This window comes from Bos indicus, chromosome 5, assembly GCF_029378745.1.
Source record: "Bos indicus isolate NIAB-ARS_2022 breed Sahiwal x Tharparkar chromosome 5, NIAB-ARS_B.indTharparkar_mat_pri_1.0, whole genome shotgun sequence".
Classification (NCBI taxonomy): domain Eukaryota; kingdom Metazoa; phylum Chordata; class Mammalia; order Artiodactyla; family Bovidae; genus Bos; species Bos indicus.
In genome coordinates this window covers 49,698,072-49,719,740 of record NC_091764.1, presented here as the reverse complement: position 1 = coordinate 49,719,740, position 21,669 = coordinate 49,698,072, and the positions used below count along the sequence as shown (strand labels likewise).

At 39.3% G+C, this 21,669-nt stretch overlaps 1 protein-coding gene across 3 annotated transcripts in view; it reads left to right on the top strand.

Moving 5' to 3' along the window:
• SRGAP1 (SLIT-ROBO Rho GTPase activating protein 1) overlaps positions 1 to 21,669 on the top strand; it is a 312,480-nt gene that overhangs the window by 265,571 nt on the left and 25,240 nt on the right. For 2 of the 3 annotated variants that reach the window (XM_019960890.2, XM_070789362.1), the window contains exons 12-16: positions 3,187 to 3,289; positions 6,890 to 6,950; positions 7,103 to 7,180; positions 9,248 to 9,382; positions 20,012 to 20,117. In XM_019960890.2, coding sequence (XP_019816449.2) covers positions 3,187 to 3,289; positions 6,890 to 6,950; positions 7,103 to 7,180; positions 9,248 to 9,382; positions 20,012 to 20,117 — 483 coding nt within the window. Of the gene's footprint in view, positions 1 to 3,186; positions 3,290 to 3,795; positions 3,830 to 6,889; positions 6,951 to 7,102; positions 7,181 to 9,247; positions 9,383 to 20,011; positions 20,118 to 21,669 lie in introns of all 3 variants that reach the window. The other variant, XM_019960891.2, reaches the window with a different exon arrangement.

Below are 21,669 nucleotides of genomic sequence, written 5' to 3'. Positions count from 1 at the left end.
GCACTTCTCAGACTTCTGGTAGAAGACTCAAGACATTCCTCTGTTAGCCTCAGCCAGAAGGTGCTCTACATCTCTCAGCTATGCGGGAATAATTCTCCAGGGCTTTGCCTCCAGCTGCAGTATTTGCTTGTCCCACAAATAAGTAACCAAACAGAATGAGCTTGTGTTCCTATTCCCTTGCTATGCTATGCTATGCTATGCTATGCTAAGTCACTTCAGTCGTGTCTGACTCTATGTGACCCCATAGACAGCAGCCCACCAGGCTTCCCCATCCCTGGGATTCTCCAGGCAAGAACACTGGAGTGGGTTGCCATTTCCTTCTCCAATGCATGAAAGTGAAAAGGGAAAGTGAAGTCGCTCAGTCGTGTCCGACTCTTAGCGACCCCATGGACTGCAGCCTCCCAGGCTCCTCCGTCCATGGGATTTTCCAGGCAAGAGTACTGGAGTGGGGTTTAGCTTCATCACCTGCTCCAGATAGCACCAGATGTGAAGTTCTGTTGGACCTTGTCATAATAACCACGTTTTTCTAGTTTCTGTATTTGATGCTTTGTCTTCCTGGGGCCTTGCTGACCCTGGAGGGACTGTCCCTCTAACAGTTAGTCAGTTCCTAGAGATAGTAAAGGGCTTTCTTACGAGTGTGCCTTTTGTATATAAAGCAACCAGTCCAGAGCCCATACCCTCAACCACCTCTTTTTTCAAGCCTTTATATGTAGGGCCACTATTTACCTTCCCCAGTCACCCGAAGGCCAGTTTGCCAGACAACTAGGGACAGCTCCCATCCCCCAGAGCCCACTGAAAGTATTCAAGGCCTTGTCATTCAGTCACTCAGTTGTGTCTGGCTCTTTGTGACCCCATGGACTACAACACATCAGGCTTCCCTGGCTTTCACTATTTTATGAAATTTGCTCAAACTCATATCCATTGAACTGATGATGCCATCCAGTCATCTCATCCTCTCTCCCTCCCTTCTCCTCCTGCCCTCAGTCTTTCCCAGTACTAGGGTCTTCTTCAGTGAATTGGCTCTTCGCATCAAGTGGCCGAAGTATTGGAGCTTGAGCTTCAGCATCAGTCCTTCTAGTGAATATTCAGGGTTGATTTCCTATAGGATGGACTGGTTTGATCTCCTTGCATTCAAGGACTAGCCTGCTTACCCTGCCTTGCCTGTTCCTTCCCATGGGAACCACAGCAAAGGCTCACATTTTCCCTCACTGTTTCTTCCTCCTGACTGATATTTCCCCGTGTTCCCCTCACCCCCATGCAGCAGCATGCCCCTACCTCTTGGGAACTGTGAGTAAGAAACAATCTTTCCAATGACAGTTGTCTTCCGATATGTTGGCCTTACCATACTTGAATAAAAATAAGCTATGCATTTTAAAATACTTATAAAATAAGGAAAAGAGTGGATGAGGTCAAGCACATATGGTTAAATTCATTGGGAGGCAGTTGTTTTGTTTGTTTATACCCACCAGATCCTTTCTTCCGTGAATGGCACAGAATTCAGTGTATAAACGAAGTTTCAGAAATTTCAGCAATGGTAGTTTATGACTTTCTACTTGGTGGAATTTTCCATATTTGCGTCTAGACACTTGCAAAGGCTCCTTTCAGCCTCTCAAGCACCATGGAGCTTCAGGCATTGCTTGCTGTATACCCTATCAGTTATATGAGCCCACCTGTTGGAAAGTCTTAAAATTTGGCTGTGGGAGGCAGTTATCAGCAAGTTTGTTCCCCTGGCTGTCACAATTGCTGTAGTGATATCTTAGAAAGGTAGCCAGGCTTCCGCATAAACTCTTGGGTCTTTGTTTTTAAACTGGTCTTTTTGAACTTTAATGAACTGAAAAGGAAGTTCTTCCTAGACAGTTTGCAGCTTAATAAGGGGCTTTACCTGATTTCCAAATGTGGTATATACCCTCACGAAAGTGAAAGTGTTAGTCACTCAGTTGTGTCTGACTCTTTGCGATCCCGTGGACTGTAGCCCACCAGTCTCCTCTGTCCGTGGAATTCTCCAGGCAGAAATACTGGAATGGGTTGCCATTCCCTTCTCCAGAGGATCTTCTCAACGCAGGGATCGAAACCAGGCCTCCTGCATTGCAGGCATATTCTTAACCATCTGAGCCACCAGGGAAGCCCATGTAACCTCATATCTGCCTTCTAAGTAAGGAGTTCAAATCGAAATGTCCAAAGAAAGGTCTTCAGTCTCTTCTTCCATGTATTCCTTGCAAGAGAGTTGTAGAAGTTGAGTCATGTGATCCTGGATCTCTTTGTTCTAAAGGGAGAGGACAGAAGTTTCCCTCTTTCCAGTTACAAAGCAAGATGGTGCATGGTTTCTAAATATCGTACATGGTACCCTGGATGTGCCTATGCCAGAGAGACTGACTTGTCTGTCACAGCAAGCAGACTGGGGATGGAGAGAGTTCAGAACAGAATAAATAGGTGCATCATAATTCTCTCCAGATAGTTAGGTGATGAACTAGTTTGTTTTAAAGAAATAATAATTCATGTGAGCCTGGACCTACTACCCCTAGAAGTAGCTTTGAAACAAAACTCTGTTTTTCACTTGTGACCCATTAATAGCTTATTTTACATAAAATAAAATCCTATTAACTACCTGAGGAATATCAAATAGATGTAATGTTATTTGCCTTGAAGAATTACGTTGTAAGTAAAAATATTGCATTTAATTTCTCATACTGGATCTTTCAGAGTCTGCATTTTTACGACATGTTGTGTCTTTTGTGTGACCTACAAGTCGAATAACACAGATGTTGGTTTATAATGCTTGGCCAAAGAGCTTGCAGTTTCATTCGGTGATGCTTACCATTTTTAAAACAAACAAACAAATGTCAGTTACAAGAAAAGAATACTGTGACTAAATAGCTGGTATGGGTTTTGATGCATAAAGGAAAGGAAAGTGAAGTCGCTCAGTCGTGTCCGACTCTTTGCGACCCCATGGACTATAGCCTACCAGGCTCCTCTGTCCATGGGATTTTTCAGGCAATAGTACTGGAGCGGGGTTGCCATCAAAGTAAATAAATGGGAAAGGGAAAGGACTGTTCTCCTCCGTGGGTGGGAGTGGGGGTGGGGAAGGAACACAAGAATTCCTGTGTCCTGTAATTTTGATGTGACCTATGGGTGTTTCATTTGTTGTTTGATTTCTGCCATGCTCAGTAATTATATTCCCTCCCTTAGGCCTCCAAATGTTCCCCCTAAGCCCCAGAAACACAGGAAGTCCAGACCCCGCTCACAGTATAATGCTAAGTTGTTTAATGGGGATTTGGAAACATTCATCAAGGTACTGGCACCAGCCATCTGGGTGGCTGATCTCCACGCTTCTTACTATAATGGTCTCAGCCTCTCATAAAAGGAGGCAGGTCATTATGTCCAAGTCTGTCCTGGGGCTCTTTGCTTTCCCAGAAAATCAATATAATATTTCCTGAAGTCAGAGAGGAAAGACTGTTTGGTTTGAGTGCCTTCAGAAGAGGGAATAAACATGGGTATTATTATACTGGCAAAAGAGAAAGCCCTCTTCTTAAAAAAAAAAAAAAGCCATAATTTGTACAAAAAGGAAAAGAGCTACCTGATAAAATGCTTTAGTTCTACTCATGCAAATGAGACGGCACAAAATATATCTGAAAGTCCATTGTTAGGCTAGCTTTGAAGCACAGCAAGTTTCGATTTCCCATGACTTGAGGAATTCATTATATTGGACAAATTGTAAGGCCGTGTGGTCTGTATCTGGAGCTCTGCTGTGTTTACTCTGTCTTCTTTTTCACCCTGTATTTCTGATAATGCTTCTAGCCGAGGACGAAGGAATTCACACGCGAGACATCAGGTACTGTGCTCGAGGGAAGTCGCGGGCACAGCCTCTTTCACTCTTGATACCATTTTCAAATCACAGTCATGCTTGGCTTTAACTGGATTTTTTAAGGTCTTTAAAAGAAAAGTGTTTGCAGTTGGAAATTAGACCGGTTTTACTTAGAAAAGAATTATATAAATCAAACACTGATTTTAAGGGGAGTAGTCCTCTACTAAAACTGGATAAATGCTTAGGTTTTACATTATGTATTTGGCAAATATACCAAATTTTGTATATATTTGATAAGAGAGTCAATATTAAATACCAAGTGCACATTTAATACTGGATATTGGACTCTCATGTAAATTATACAAAATAGAGAACAACGACCTAGGATGCAATGTTTCCGATGACTGAATTTATATAGGAAACTACATCATTGGTAACCTCCCTTAATACTATGTTACGGTGTCTTACTTTCTTTAAAGACATATCTTTTATTGAATATGTACACTAATGATTACAAAATATGTGTGTGTGCATGAATATGGATAGATAGACCCATACAAACATACATACATGAAGAAATTTAAAGCCTCCGGCAACCTTTAAAAATGAATCCTAACCCTGGAACTGAGTGAAAGCCACTGGACAACCTAAAGAGCAATCACGAGTCTGTTGCTATTAGCCTTAAACCCAGAAGAGCCTTATTGGCTCTAATTTAATATAAAATTATTGTCAAATTTGATTATCTGGTTTCCCAGCCCAGGGCTTACAAACAGGGGCAAATTAGGTAGAGAGAAGGGAACGATCAAATGAAAGCGCTGAGATGTGCAGCTGATGGCCTGGCAGAGAAGGAGAATATAGAACAGCTCGAAGAGGTAGACGTATGATTCCATTATATTTGATAACACAGTATAAGAATGACTGCTTAAGATCATAGAAAGGCACATATTATGTTTTTGAAAGATTTTTCATTAAGAATAGTTAAAGGAAACCAAATTTAGGCATGAAAGGAGGAGCAAACTCCTAGCAGGGAAAACTTAACTTCTGTAAGCTCCTCTCGGTTCCAGATAGAGTGTTAAAGAATCTTTGGCCCAACAGTGAAACAGCAGGTATCGTGATCTCTACACTTTTGAAAAGTGCTCCGTCAGTTGAGATCCCCACAATATCACTGTAACACAACAAGGAAAAAGCTATTTTTCCTCTATTTCCCATGGGGAAACTGAGACACAAAGGGATTTGTTTGAATGGTCAGTGGAGCATAGCCCATTGCTTCACTTCCTGTAAAATATTTTCTACCAAAGCATCTGGCATCCATGAAATTAAATTAAAACATGCACATTCATTATTTCTTGGCTCCAAAATTCATTATATGAAATGAAATACTAATGATAGCTGAAGGATTAGCAATTAGCTGAGTAAAGATGAAAATATTTTTAAAATAATATGAAAACCTAAGACATTTCTATTTAGAACTTTCTTAGTGCAAACATTTTTCTTTTAATAACCTTTTATTCTTGGTTTCCCTTTTTGTTTTAATACTAAGTTCAGCCAGGTTGCCAACTAATAGTCTCCTTTCATCATTTACATTTAAATATTTGTTGCTCTTCTAGATTACAGTGTTATAGGAATTGTTCATATAAAGGTTACATTACCTGAAACAAACTTGTATCCTAAAGAAAATATCCCCTCTCATAGTTAGTAAGCTTTGATAAAATAATATGGCCATTCTTGAGCCAGCTAGTTCACATTAAAAAAGCATTGTTATTCTTCAGGATCTTCTTTAAGAAATGAATAAAGTTTATGCTCCTGAAACAGATTGCCTAATTAGAGAAACTTAATGCAGGCTCCAGAAGTAATTGAGCCATTAACTGGTTTATACACTGTTTATATTGTCCTAAAACTGAAAATGAAACTCTCCCTCAAGAAGTATATTACCCATTCTAGGAACAGTAAAAAGTTAGATTGCTGGACTACAGTCTATTTCCACTCCTTCCACTTTTCTTAATTGGAAAGGTTAGTGGATTCGTAATTGTTCTAACATATTGAGACAACCAAATTCTTCTTGTGTCGCAGAATAAAATTCCCCATGAATTAGTGCCTAATTTCAGCTAAAGTTTGAAACCTTCATACTTTCTTTAAAGCTCTAATTCCTGAAAGAGCAGAATCTGAAAAGTAGATGAAAAATAACTCCGTAGTCAGTAACCTTCTTTAACTACATGGAGTGCATGGCATTGACACGTATTTAATTGTGACCTCAGCAGCTCCTTCATCTCATTTGTCATCCTATACATGTCTTAATACATTTGCAGAATTCACATTTGTTCAGTAGAGTGTGATGCCTGTATTACAAGATGTAGAGAAAGAAGGCCGAGAAATGTCCCTTCTAAGAAAACAAGATCTAATGGGGTGCACATTGGTGCCATTTTTTTTCTCCATCCTTAAAACATGAAAATATAGCAATGAAAAATCTTTAGAGGGTGAGTCAGATCTGATGCAAACTAAATAAATACATGACACATTATGAGCAGCTATAAAGCACTTCTCATGTTATGCATCTGGAAACACAGAGACCCTTTATAACTGTCATCATCTAGATGGTGGACTCTCGGGGGTGCTACAGAGAGGATCCTGAGATGGCTGAACAGTTGTGTTTGTTGACTAGTACAGTCAGTCAGTCCTAAGATGCTACGGTTAGAATATACTCAGCTCTTTTTAGGTCCATTAGATTAATTACTTGTGTAAGTAACCTTTTTAAATATTAAGTGATTTACATAATTCATTTTGGTATGTGAGCCCACATGCAACTAGAAAAGGTGAATTAGCTATGGCATCCTTAGGCATAGCAGAGTGAGTTGAAACAGAATTGCCTTCAACGTATTTAATTTGGTTTGCCTCAGAACTGAAATATACCTTTGGTCATATATAATTCTATATTTGGCCCTTGAAGAATATTTTAGTGGGAGTGTGTTTGGAAATGATCATCTAAATGAATGAAATGCATTCCTTAATTAGGGTTAACTATAAGCTTTATTGTTATATGTGATTTGTGCCTCTGCTCTGCTGTTAACTGGTTTCCATCTCTTGACCCAGGACTCAGGACAGATCATCCCCCTCATTGTGGAAAGCTGTATTCGGTTCATAAATCTCTATGGTAAGCCCTAAACTGCAGTGTTCTTACCTTAAACAATTACTAGGAATCTTGCAGTAAATGTGTCTTTCCTTTTAATACTTAATGGTTGGGAAAAAGGGAACCTGAAGGATGTGATGGAATCTCTCATGCTCTTTCCCTTCTGTTCTCTTTAGGTCTTCAGCATCAGGGGATTTTCAGAGTGTCTGGTTCCCAGGTGGAAGTCAATGATATTAAAAATTCATTTGAGAGAGGTAATTGCACATCTGTACCTATAAGCAAACTTTGTTAAAAAGTCATCATTTTCTGTAGAGAAAAGTGGCATACTCATCCTATATGTCTTTAAAACCCTTCTCTGCATTTCTTTCTTTTTGGATGTTGAATTAAGAATCTATTTAGAATAGCTGAGAAATGAAGCCAAACTCATAAGGCTTTGTTATCAAGTCTAGAAAAGCATATGGGTTTTGTATCCTTGGTTTAGGACCAGCATTGGTAATCCTCAGCACGCTATCAAAGGTGGCTCATGAAAGGGTTCTAGAAAAGTGGCAAGAACAGCTGTGGCCTGCATAGCAGGTGTTTGAGGTGACTCATCCAAGCTTCGTGTCTACTCCCTTTGTCAGGAGCTCTTCTTCCTCTCATTGACATCTCTAGACTCCATCCCTGTGACCTTAGTTGGTGCCTTATTCTTGATCCCAATTGACTGTCAAATAAGTCCTCCTGAACTGTTCATTCACACATTATGATGAGTATCAGGCAGACCTAGAATCAAATCACACTTCTGCATTTACTAATTGTGTGATTTGGGTCAAGTGACTAATCTCTTACTTTGGCCTCAGTTTCCTCAACTGCAAAATTCTAGGATTGGTGTGAGAAATAGATAGAAGCCATGAAAGTGCTTAACTCTTAAGTGGTGGCTCTTAGCTCATAATGCTCTCCTATTAAAATGATTTGTCTTATGTCTGCTTTTGGATACATCTGCACCTTCCTGCCCTTGCCTGAAAGTCAAGCCAAGGATGCAGAGGGAGGGACATCATGGCTTGGAGACAGGGCCACCTCTCTTGGTCCTATTTGTCCTGACTCAGACTTGGTACAAAGCCAAGTTTGAAACCGTGGTTGAAGAAGTCAACTTGGAGCCAGATTGTTTTTCCTCTTCCAAATCCTCTGAGTGATATGATGTATAGAGCAGAGGAGTCTCCCCTCAAGAGCCTAAGTGTCCAAGTCTCTTACATGGACCATATTCAAGATAAATTGAAATATAGTAAGGCATCAGGTTCCTGTGCCAACCGTTGTAGGCAGAAATGGTTTTCTTACTTTTCCTTGGACATTCCCCTGGTTTTTGTTGTTTGTTTGTGATCTCTTTGGGTGAGGCTTTCTCACAGTGGGCAAAAAAAAATTGTTTTGGTGAATTCATGTTCAGTGATTTCCTGCCCTAGAAGCAGAGAAAAAGGAACCACAAGTCCCTGAAAATAAACTGCCCCAAGAGGCAAAGAAAAGTTAAAATGCAGTGTACAATTTTTGTGAACTTTAGAAGAGCAGACCTATGAATAAAAAACGGAGTTTGATTTAAGGCTGCACGTTATGTTGAACTTCTTAAGAATTTTATTTCAGTTTAGTTCTCAGGAACGTGACCTAATATTTTAAAAGCACCCACCATAAAGAATAATGTGATTTTATGTTTGTGATATATAAATTTCCCACTTTTTATATACATTCTTTGGTACTGTTAAGGGTACGTTTTCAAATTCCTGTCTGATTTCAAAATTTCCTACTGCTGAAGTCAACTTTCAAATGTGCTATAAACACCACCATTCACTTTGAGAAACACTTATTTAATGGTATTTAATGGTATTCACAATTAGTTGAGTCCTATAATATTTCTGATAAATTTTCCTGATCCATACAGCATAGCCAGACAGACCTATGTTGTTTCTTTTTCCCCAGTAGGATGCAAGACACAGAGTGTAGTATTTGAATTCATGTCAAACTAAGATTACAGATTTTAGCTTTAAAAAAAAAAAAGTTAGGTCCAATTATAAATCCCACAATATTTTATTTTAAGTTTTTAGGTAATTTGTAAGGGATTATTTGGTAGCATATGATAGAAAAAAAGCTTTATTTTGGCCAACTATTTTTAGGTTAATCATGGGGTAGAATATCTAAACCAATTATTTTAATTTTAGTAGCATGTAATCTTTTAGTAGTATGTAATTAAAAGATACATGTATATATAGAAATGTGTGTGAGTATAGAAACATATTTTTGTTCAGAAATAAAAAGAGAAGCAATGTGCATGTAACTAATTTGCTGGGTTTTTTTTTTAGGTGAAAACCCTTTGGCTGATGATCAGAGTAACCGTGATATTAACTCAGTTGCTGGCGTTCTAAAGCTCTACTTCCGTGGGCTGGAAAACCCCCTCTTTCCTAAGGAAAGATTTAATGATCTGATTTCTTGTGTCAGTAAGTGGGCTGTGTTATTGTTTGTTTTTTTTTCCCTCAATTCTTTCCCCACCAGAATTATTTGACTAACCAATTTCCTGGAAAAGGCAGCAGCCCCGTATCTTCCTCCCCAACCATTACCCCATCACCACCAAATTTCTGAGACCACTTGTCTTAGATCCAGCATGACTCATCCACCCAGCTGTGGCCTCGCCCTTCGCTGAGTGGGCTCTGCTTCTGAACACTACCCAGGTTCCATAGAGCCCAAGAGCTTCCCACTTAGTAGCTGGGACAGAGCAGAGAAACAGATGCCAGCTCACTGAAGGCAAGGAGGAAGCTGTAAGCATGGAAATGTTAACTGTTTTTTGGCTTTTGGCTCTTGGTCTTTTCCACCATCTTTGTTACTTGGAAAAAAAGGTAAAAGGAGATAAATGATCATTATTACAGTACAGGAACAGTAGGTGGTAATTATCTGTCAGTGGGCATCCCCAGCTAATATAATAGGCAGAGTGGCTCTGGGAGCATGTATGATGTATTATGAAACCCATAATCAGCAGAGCAAACCATTGCTTTTTCTTCAGGGGGTGGGGGGCTCTTGACACTATAGGAAAGAAGGTGAAAATAATACTGGGAATGAGCCACATCCCATATGTCTATAAACTCAGTGTCCCTTTAAGTCCACGTTCCCAGGCAAGGCTGTTGAACTAACTTAAATTACACAGTGAGGGCTTTTGTGAAAATCAAGCTTTACTCTAATGAACAAACCTCCTCCCCCATCTCCCCCACTACCCACCTGGATCAACAAGTCCGAGTGACCTCAGAAAATCTCTCCACTCACCCCCCCTTCCCCTTTCCCATCGCCAGTGCTTTGGTTTCTCACTGGGAGATCCTACTCCTACGTTTCACCCTCTTTCCTTAACATGCTTCATGCCAGGCACTTGTCTTGGCACTTTACATGTATGAACTCATTTCATTCTCACAGCCCTATGATTGATGGATTGATGTTCTCCTGATTTTCTAGGTGATGAAACTGAGGTGCGGAGAGGTTAAGAAACTTTCTGGTGAGCAAGGTGGACCTAGGATTTGGACCTAAGCTGTTGGAGTCAAAAGCCTAGGTTCAGAAGGGCAAATTGAGTTTTATATTTCCGTCACCACCTCCCACCTCTCCCCACCCGTTTAAAATCTATTTCATTATTTTCCACCTGAAAACAGACTCCTTGGTATGGCCCGTTCATAGTATAAATTTCTTCCTGCATCTGATCTCTCTCCTTTTGTGCACTCATCTCCTACCACCTGCTCGGTTGACTTTGTTTCAGTGATAGCAACCTGCAGACATGCTGGACCATTTCCCACCTCCGTGCCTTTGCTGGTGCTGCTGTATCTGCTGTCCCTCGTGACCATTTGACATCCACAGGGAAGGATGTGCTGAACTGGCACTCCTCCCAAACTGCCATCCACCCTCGCACCTGAGGCAGCGTTAGTCACTTTCTCCTCTACTAATGTTCCATTGTGTACCTGTGTCTGTAATTTTTCTTAAAGCCCCACATTACAATTTTTTAACCACTCTGTCTCCTTCTACCAGAGAAGAGGATAGTAAGAAGAGGAAGAACTAGTAAGAGGAAGAAGGCTAGTAAGAAGAGGCTAAGAACAGAGGTTCTAGACTCCAACAGCCTAGGTCCATATCCTAGGTCCACATTGCTCACCAGAAAGTTTTTTAACCTCTCTGTACCTCAGTTTCATCATGTATAAAATCAGGAGAACATCAGTCTATATATCATAGGGTTGTGAGAATGAAATGAGTTGATACATATGAAATGCCAAGAAGAGTGCCTGGCATGGAATCTGTTCAAGGCCATGCCTACCTTTAGCTCCACGGGCGTGTGAGGTCGTGATGGACTATTATGTTCTGTAGCCCAAACACTTGGCATAGTTAATGCCAGACATATGATGAGGGCATAATGCATAGTTAAATAGAATTTAAATTAGGAGTCAACATTCCACCAAAATCGCTTTTAAATATCCGTCTGTATTTTTGCCTGTATCAGGTCTTAGTTGTGGCTTATGGGATCTTTTATTGTAGTGTGCGGGCTCTTCGTTGCAAAGCATGGCTCTCTCCCTCTAGTTGTGGTGCACGGGTTCTCTAGTTATGGTACACAGAGCACGTGGGCCCTGTGGTCGTGGCACACGGACTCTTTAGTTATGGAGTGTTGACTTTCTTGCTCCGAGGCATTTGAGATCTCAGTTCCCTGACCAGCTGTCTAACCGGTGTCCCCTGCATTGGAAGGCAGATTCTTAACCACTAGACCACCGGGGAGGTCCCCTCCCCCAAAATCATTTTGTTGGCAACCATGCCTAGAGTCCTAGATCTCACTGAATAGGAATTCCCCAATCATAATTACCTCCACCCCCACCCTGTACAGTCTGATGCTTGTGTGGAATTCAGAAGTGCGCCTGTGTGTCCATTCCATGGCCCTCGCGTAGCTTGAGTCATCACAGCAGCTTCTGACCCAGCTGGAAAGAACTGAGAAGAAGCTGTCACACTTCTGGAATTCCCCTTTGGCCATGTGCAAAGATTTTCCTCACCAGCCTAGCCAGAAAGTTTATATCTGCAAAAAATGATAAGCACTGTCTAATGTTCAGTGGTTTTCTACATACATAGATCGTCCACACTTACGTTTACACATACCAGCTGGGTAAAGACTACTGGGCTCCATTGTCAGTTACTATTGCAGATTCACATCACACTTTCATGAATGAGAAATACTATTTCATTATGATTATTAAAAGCTGAAGCCTTGGAGGCAGAAAGATCTAGATTCAAATCCTAGCTTCACCACTTAGCAGCTTTGTAACCTTGGGCAGAGATCAATATTTGATCTTTTTAAATATATATGTCTTTATCTACTTCATAGAGTCTGTGTGAAGCAAAAGGAGACAATCCATACTAAGTGTTTGTAGCATCATGCCTGGCACACAACGAGCCTCAGTACATGTTGCTCGCAACACATATTGCAGTATATGTTGTCATCATTACAACTGTCACAGTTACTCCTGCAAACTCAGGTCACATATGCCAATACCTGGGTTAGCCATTTACCAGTCTTAACCTGTTCAAAATATGTATTTCTTTGCTATAATTATTTCACAAGCATTTAGAAATGATGTTAGTTTAACCCAGACATTGTGTTGGTTCCGACATGATTTTTCCCAGCACAATAAATGTGTTACAATCAAAGACAAGCTTTCTTACAAGTAGATGTGAAGCAAAATAAGAAGATCATAAAGAAAAAAATGGAAAATCTACAGAAATATCTTTTATTGCAAAGAATGCCTTACATGAAATGCTACAGGGGCACATAAAGAAGCTGCAAAGACATTTCCCCCTGTATTTAAACAATGAATTAATGAAAAATGGATTAATAATCCTTGGGCTAATTAGTATGAAAATAGTCTCTGTTGGCAATGAATATCCACAGGACCAACATCTCAAAGAAGTGGGAGCCCCTGGCGACTAAGGCTGCTACGGTTGCTAGGTGCACACACCAGTAGATTTAACTATGCCAGTAATTTAAGTAGTGTTGTTAATGTTTTTGTTAGTTCTCTAGTTACAGATTCTTAGATGTTGTGCAGTGGTTTGCCCGTAAGTCCTGTTGTTTTTAGTGCATAATTTTGTAGAACGGAATGTTTTTCAAAAACACGTAATGGCACCATGAATAGCAACCCCATTTCTTCCAACATCTAATCTATTTAAAAGGGAATTCCTGGTTATTATTGATTTACCTTTAGGTAAGCATTTTCTCTTACCAGTGTGACCATGATTGATATACCTGTATTTTTCCTGGATTTTCAATAAATTTGAACATGGTATGTCATTCATTATTATATCCTTCCATTAATATTACAGACTTTTGATGATTATTGCCTACAGTGTTGCAAAACTTTCTCAGGATTCAAAGACTTGACTTTTGCATTCAGGAGGTTTAAAGTATACTAGAAGAGATAAGATATTTATTTACAAATAAATTCAGTCTAAGTTTGTGATAGAAGCAAAAGACTTAGGAATGTTAGTGGAGAGAGGTCCCATGGAGATAGATTGCTCTTGTCCATGTCATCTCCTAGTATCGCCTTCATTGGATTTGATTTTCTCTACTAAGGTAATTTCATGTGATATTTGTATAGAAAAACTTCCCTTTTCATCTTTTATTCTAGGAGTTTTTCCCTTTTCATCTTTTCTAAGAGTTTAGATAAGTCTCTGGAACACCTGCTACCTTTTGCTTACCTGTTTTTGAATTGTTTCTGGAAAGACTGTGTGGGGGGGGGGTGAGTTATTGTGCTATTCATATGCCTCTAAATACCATATTCTCTGGAAACTTGTAAATGTAGTAAAAGAAAATTTGTCTTAGCATTCTCTCTCTCTCTTTTTTTTTCCAATGTGCACTGTTCATCCCCAATTCACTACAAGTTTCTTTTTAAAAATTATCTGGATAAAGACATCAAAGGCAATCTAAATTTGAAATAAACTGGATAGCGTCTCCATTTCTCACCCAAGGGTTTTTTTGTTTGTTTTTTTTTTAAACAACCATCCACTTTGTGAATGGTTTTGTGACTGCTCCAGATCGTACCCACACAGTCCGGGCAGCTTCTGGAATGTCCGTGTACTATGGCTCTGAGGCTCCCCAGGGCACAGATCCAAGCGACTTGCTCTAGTAGAGCAGCTCAAGCAATTCATGGTCTTTCCTGGCTGCTTCAGGGCTGTGAGCCCAGAAGAAGCGTTTGTACTTTGTTATGTGCTGTTATTTAGGGGACTGGTTTTACAAAAGGAAACATCTTTTTTTAGGAGGGTGTTTTGTTTTTTTTTTTTTACCTATGGGGCAACAGAGGATAAGACGATTAGATGGCATCATCGCCTCTATGGACATGAGTTTGAGCAACCTCCAGAAGATAGTGAAGGACAGGGAAGCCTGGTGTGCTGCAGTCCATGGGGTCACAAAGAGTCAGACATGACTTAGCAACTGAACAACAACAACAAAAGCAACATTTAGTCATTATAGAAAACATAGTATTTAAAAAAAGCACATAGAATACTTCTCCCATAATGCCACTACCCAAAGAGAATCAGTGGTGTGTGTGTACACATTCTGATCCCTGTGTATAGTCATATGCACACACACTGTTTTTAAAAAGCCGAAGTGGAACTATACTGTCCCATTTGTAACCTACCTTCTTTTTTACTTATTTATTGTAGGAAATTTCAGATGTCTACAAGAGGATACATAAAGATATATTTACATATAAATAATGTAATTGCCTTGGTTTAACAGTTTCCATGTGTTAGCCAGATTTGTCCCACATACATTGCTTTTGTATCATCCCTCTGACATCAGATCGTTTCATCTGGGTGTGTGTATCTCTGGGAGATGCTTCCTTTTTTATACAACATAGCCACAAAACAATTTTCATACCTTAAAAAAAAATAATTCCTTAAAATCATCCAATAGCCAATCACTGCTTTTTAAAAATAATTGCTTAATATGCAACTAACATGTGATTACTATAGAAAAATTAGAAAATAAGTAAAACAAATCTAGAATTCTTATGCACAAAGATAATATTAACTTTTTTAATATTTTCCCAGCTAGATCATATATATACACCTATGTATTTCTTAAAATTTTTTTAATTGGAATATAGTTGCTTTGAGGCTTTCCCAAAATAGCTCAGTGGTAAAGAATCTGCCTCAAGTGCAGGAGATGCAGGCCACATGAGTTCAATCCCTGGGTCAGGAAGATCCCCTGGAGGAAGAAATGGCAGCCCACTCCAGTATTCTTGCCTGGAGAGTCCCGTGGACAGAGGAGCCTGGCGGGCTGCAATCCAAAAGAGTTGCAGAGAGTCAGAGCCAACTGAGCACACATGCACGCATAGCTGCTTTACAGCGTGGTGGTGGTTTCTGCTGTACAACAAAGCAAATCAGCCATACATACACATGCATCCGCTCTTTTTTTGGACTCTCTTCCCATTTAGGCCACCAAAGGGTACTGGGTAGAGTTCCCTGTGCTGTGCAGTAGTTCTCATCAGTTATCTCTTTTATACCTAGCAGTGTATGTATGTCAGTCCTAATCTCCCAATCCATCTCATCCCCTCTTCCCCCCGTGGCATCCATACTTTTGTTCTCTACATCTGTGTCTCTATTTCTGCTTTGCATATAGGTTCACCAGTACCGTTTTTATAGATTCTACATATATGCATTAATATACAGTATTTGTTTTTCTCTTTCTTCATTTTGTATGACAGTCTTTAGTCCATTCACGTCTCTGCAAATAGCACATTTTCCTATGTATTTTTAAAGCAGCTTATTGAGAGACAATTCTCATACCATCAATTTATCCATTAACATGTACAAATCAGTGGGTTTTAGTATGATCACAGGATTAGGAAAGTCACCAAAATCAATTTTAGAACATTTTCATGACTCCAAAAAGAAATCTCAGTTAGCAAACACTCATAACCACCATCACCCTCAGCCCTAGACAACCACTAATCTACTTTGTATCTCTGTGTATTTACCTATTCTGCCTATTTCATATAAATGAAATTATACAATATATGGTCTTTTTTGATGGGCTTAATTCATTTAGCATGTTTTCAAGGTTTATTCATGTTGTAGCGTATGTCAGTACTTGTTTTAAATTGCCAAATAATATTCCATTATGTGGCTGTACCATAACTACATACTTTTGATTAAAAAAAAAAAAGCTGCATCATGCCGAATGACTGCTAGTGGATATAAGATTTCTTTTAGACATGATGAAAATGTTCTATAATGGACTGAAGTTGTGGTTGCTCAATTCCAAATGTACTAAAAACCATAAAATTGTATACTTAAAATACATGAATTATATCTCAATAAATCTTAAAATTTATTAAAAATTATCATACCCTATTTTCTCTTTATAAACTATTTTTAAAATTTAATGTTATTAATACTTTCTCACATTACTAAGTTATTTTTCAAATATAGTTTTTAGTGTCCATATAATGTTTTTTATTCTATTTAACAAATTCCCTAGTTTTAGAAAATTAGATTGTTTCCAAAAGTGATTTTGCAGTTATACAAAAATACCATGATGAGCTTCTTGGTACATAAATCTGTTTCCTATATCTGATGGTTTTATGGAAAAAGCTTTTGAACTCTTTTCCTGGTGTTCCAATGTATGTTTTTGTTGCTAAAAATTCTTCAGCTTTATTGCCATACACGGTAGTTTTCTCTCTGAGCTCAAAATTCCTGTTTGCTGCCTTACAATGATTTTCTCAAAGATTCCTTTTCTCTGCAAAAATGATTAGTAGGCTCAGTATTGAAACAGATAAGGCTCCTTAGGCTAAGATTTAGTTTCTTTACTAATTTCTATTTGATAATTCAGCAGAAGGAGAGACATTATTTATATATTTATATCTATAATGTTGCTTGTTAACTAGGAAAGAACTCAATTGCTTAATTCATAGAACTCCAGAAAGAAACCCCCGTTAGCAAACACTCAAACCACCATCACCCTCAGCCCTAGACAACCACTAATCTACTTCGTATCTCTGTGTATTTACCTAAATATATGTAGATCTATTAATGGTTAATTAGAAAGATTTATAAGCAGTTCATTTCTTACCTAGAAGAACAGCTGGTAAATCATCTCAGGGCTAAGATTTATTCAATATGTTAAAAGGTCTCTTTTTCTCTTTCCTTTTCATTCACACACATATACTATTACACATACAACTGATTGATACTTTGACATTATTAAAACCTAACACTGAACCTAAAACTATCCTGCATGCTATGATAAGTTGCTTCAGTCATGTCCAACTCTTTGTGACACTATGGACTGTAGCCCTCCAGGCTCCTCTGTACATGGGATTCTCTAGGCAAGAATACTGGAGTGGGTTGCCATTTCCTCCTCTAGGGGATCTTCCCAACCCTCAGATGAGGGATCAAACCCTCATCTTTTAAGTCTCCTGCGTTGGCAGGCAGGTTCTTTACCACCAGCGCCTTTAAATTCCCCTTGATTATTGCTTGTTGGGCTATGGAGTTCAGAAATATTTGCCTGCTCTTACATAAGCCATTTCTGCATGTGACTACCAAGGAATTTCCTTCCCTTTCTTCCTCCTTAAGGATAAATCTGCATCTTATGTTTTCTTATTTGTTTTCTGACAAACACCTTTACAAACAGTGCCACAGAAGAGCTGATATTTTCAGAGGAATGGCCATTTGAACTTTTGTCCATTTTCTGAATTCACTTCTGTTTGGTGGTGAATTTTTCACACACATTTACATGGAGCTGTCAAACCTCCATGCTGTGAAGTTGGTATGCTGACATGGGAATCTTGCAGTGCTAGGGAAGGAACGTAAATTAGCCAAGGGAGCTCTGAGCATGTGACTGAGATTGGGCAAATCCCACTTTTACCTAATTACATTAGATGCTGATGAAAAAGAATCCCAGCATAAAAGAAATCCAGGTGAAATATGATCTTCCTCACTGACAACTTGTCTGAGGAAAAGATCTTTTCATGTTGTGGTTGTTCACTTGCTAAGTCATGTCTGATTCTTTGTGACCCCATGGACTTCAGCACGCCAGGCTCCTCTGGCCCACTATCTTGGAGTTTGCTCAAATTCATGTCCATTGAGTCAGCGATGCTATCTAACAATCTCCTCCTGGCTACCAGGTGGTACACTGATAAAGAAACCCACCTGCCAATGCAGGAAATGAGAGACCCAGGTTTGTTCCCTGGGTCGGGAAGATGATCTGACATAGGAAATGGCAACTCGCTCCAATATTCTTGCCTGGAAAATTCCATGGACAGAGGAGCCTGGCAGACTACAGTCCATAGGGTTCACGAAGAGTTGGACATGACTGAGCACACACACACACTCGTCTTTTCACACAGTATAAAATTCTGAAAGATTATGAATTGCCACACTCAAAGCCAGCTAGAAATGCACATTAGAGTGTCCATAGCAAACATAAATTTTGACACGCTAACTGGACTCTGGAGAGTAAATGAGTCATTTGTACCAGAGCAAGACTCTTGTAGGATGCATGCTGCCAACCAGGTAATATCGTGGTCTGGCCTTTGGGACACATCCGTTCGCTCTATTCCAGGAGTGCCAGCCTTTTTGTTTTGCTTTGGTGTATGTTCACTGTAGCTGCAGGGAGTGCCAACCTCACATAATTTTATCCGGTCTTCTTGGTGTCACTTTTTTACACTCCTGTTGCTTTTCTCCCCTAAAATCTTTATTTGGCATCTCACGGGGCACCCCCTCCCCCATTCTTTTTTTTTTATTGCAGTAAAATAGACATAAAATTGGCCATTTTAATCTTTTTTTAATGTACAATTCAATGGCATTAAGTTCATTCACATTGTTTTGCAGCTATTACCATTGTCTCCAGAACTCTTTTTTTCATGCTGTACTGAAACTCTGCCCATTAAACAGTAACTCCCCATTCCCCTCCCTCCAGTTCTGACAGTCACCACTCTACTTCCTGTCTCTGTGAAATGGACTACTCTAAATACCTCATATAAGTGGAATTATATAACATTAGTGTATGGCTTTTTGTGTCTGACTTATTTCACTTAGCATAGGGCCTTCAAGGTTCATCCTTGTTGTAGCATGTATTAGAATTCTGTTCCTTTATAGGGCTGAATAATATTTCATTGTGAATATATACCACATTTTGTTTATCCACCCATCTATCAATGGACGTTTCTACCTATTGGCTATTAGGCATTATGCTAGTGTGAAACTAATATGTAAATACCTGTTCCAATTCTTTTTAAATAAAAATTTGAATCTACCCTTAAGGAGTAGGGAATTGAGTTTAGAACTCAGAAATTAGAGGCAAGAGGATTTTGAATTAAGATGAAGCCTCTTGGAAGTAATACCTGTATATTCTTCTAACCTAAAGATGACAGGCCCCCTATGGAATTTGACAAACATTAAAGATCAATACTATATTAAATGTGGTTCCTTTTGCATTTATAGATGCAAAATTCACCACACCGAACTCTCAGTGCCTTGCGAATCATCTCTAGGTATTCCATCTTCCCTCTCTGTATAGTGTGGGTTTTCCAAGTGCCCTGTGAAGTTGTCATGAAAGACAAACCAATTGCTCTGGGACTCTTGAGACTGAGTTAGGTAGAAATGTTGATGACTTGATTATTGAGTCCTTTGATCCTACTGAGACTCTTGAGTCACAGTAATTAACAAATACATATGTGAAGAATTAATGAGTCATGCAAAGGGAGAGGTATCCTATCCCCAAAAGTTACTTTAGTTAATGTGCAGCGAAAAGGAGTTTAAACCATACCAGATGCAAAATGTGGAAACAGCAACAACTGAAAATGATTTTTAAATTTAGAAGACTCTAAGCTGCTCAAAGCCAAGCCCATGGAAATCAGAGAAAACAGTGATGAGTCAGAAGAGAGGTCCTCGAGTACACCCAAGCAGATCACTCACTGATTTGCTTTATTGGTTACGACTACATCTCACCTAAAGGCAAAGTGTTGCTTATGTTCAGATAGGTACTGAATTTGGGTGCTACAATGTTCTGCTTTAAATGTGGCTGGTAAAAGGATCCTAACCATGTCCTCTTCTGTCTGTAGGAATAGATAATCTCTATGAGAGGGCGCTTCACATCCGCAAACTGCTCCTGACCTTGCCCAGGTCGGTCCTTATAGTGATGAGGTACCTCTTTGCCTTCCTCAATCAGTAAGTACCACAAGTCTTTGCCAAAATGCTCATTTTAATTCCCTGTGTACCACTCTGAATTCTTTGTTCTTGGATTCTGTAAAATGTACATTGGGTTCCTTTTATTAGTGGAGTCGAAGAGAAGATTATTGAATAGAGACTGAAGGTGCAGTTTTCCTCAGCAGATCAAAGTCATCATGTGTGAGCTACCTTATAAGGTCACACAATGACCTAAATAAACCTCATCACCAGATGTAGAAACTGGCCATAAATGCAGAAATGCACAAATATTACTAAAAAGAACACTTTTCAGTGAAATATGTGATTTTTTCCAACTTCCATCCAAAGCCAATGTCATAAATGTTTTTGTCAAAATGATGTAAACCGCCTGCTCACTGCAGAAAATTTCTGTGATTTTTAATGTTATAGTCAGGGAAGGAAGGGTATTGTAGGTGAGACTTGTACACAGATCCAAAAAAGAATTGTCTGCAAATTGAGTATAATGAGACCTTGTCAAAAAGATGATATTTCTAAAGCGATCTTTAAAACAATGTCACAGAAATCTTAAAAATCACTGCATTATTTTCAAGAAAACTTGACTCTTTTAATTTAGGGAAATTGATTTCAGTTGTGTCACTTGTAGGTGCATGGCTCCATGATAAGAACATCTTCCCCTGCTCTATCTGAGTCCCCTTGCTCTTTAACATTTCAATTAAGCAGGTTTTGTTTTGTTTTTTTTTAATTAAAAAAAATTATATTTTTAATTAAATTAAAAAAGGTGGAGTAAACTTCAGGAAATGCTTTCTTACTTAAGCATGAGCTCTCCCTTCTTAAAATTAGAAAATTTTTTCTTCTGTTTCACCAGAAGTGTTAAGTTCTTAAAAGCCGTGGGGATTCACTACAACCCTACTGACTCTTCCTGAAATCATACCATTCAGACTGACCACACACCCCAGCCCCCAAGCCAAGTATCCTACAATAGGGAAATGCTGGCAGGGGACCCATACAGAATGGAGCTAAAGCATCTACAGATGACACAAGTACGAAAGTCACCCCTGGAAATAAGCAGTACCAAGAGAGATGGGTGCAAACTCTTTTAGGTTAAATGATACCGTAAACTTTTATCTTTAAATAAGCCTAGTCACGAGGTAGTTGTAAAAATCTGAAGGTTTGCCAATTGCACGTGCCTCTCCTTCCCCAACATGGACCACCTCGCATTCCTGCTGGGCTCTACATGATGTCCTTACCAAATATTCTTGACACGCCTAAGTGAAACCCACTGTGAACCAATCAACCACAGTGGACTAGGGAAGCAAACTGACCATGAATCAAGAAAGCTCTCAAAGGGTGAATCTAACTGACAGTGGATCTCAGCAGACTAGCAACTGTGCATGAGCCAGACATCAGGATTGCTTCCAGCATTTCTGCCTAGAGATGGCCCCTGGTTCCTGCACCTGCCTTCGTGCAGAGGCCAGGCCCAGTCTCTGGAGTAGGATATGTGGAACAGGACTTTTGGAAAGAGAAAGAAGCTATTCTCTTTTCATTGTAAAATCAAAAATTTTATATCCGCTGT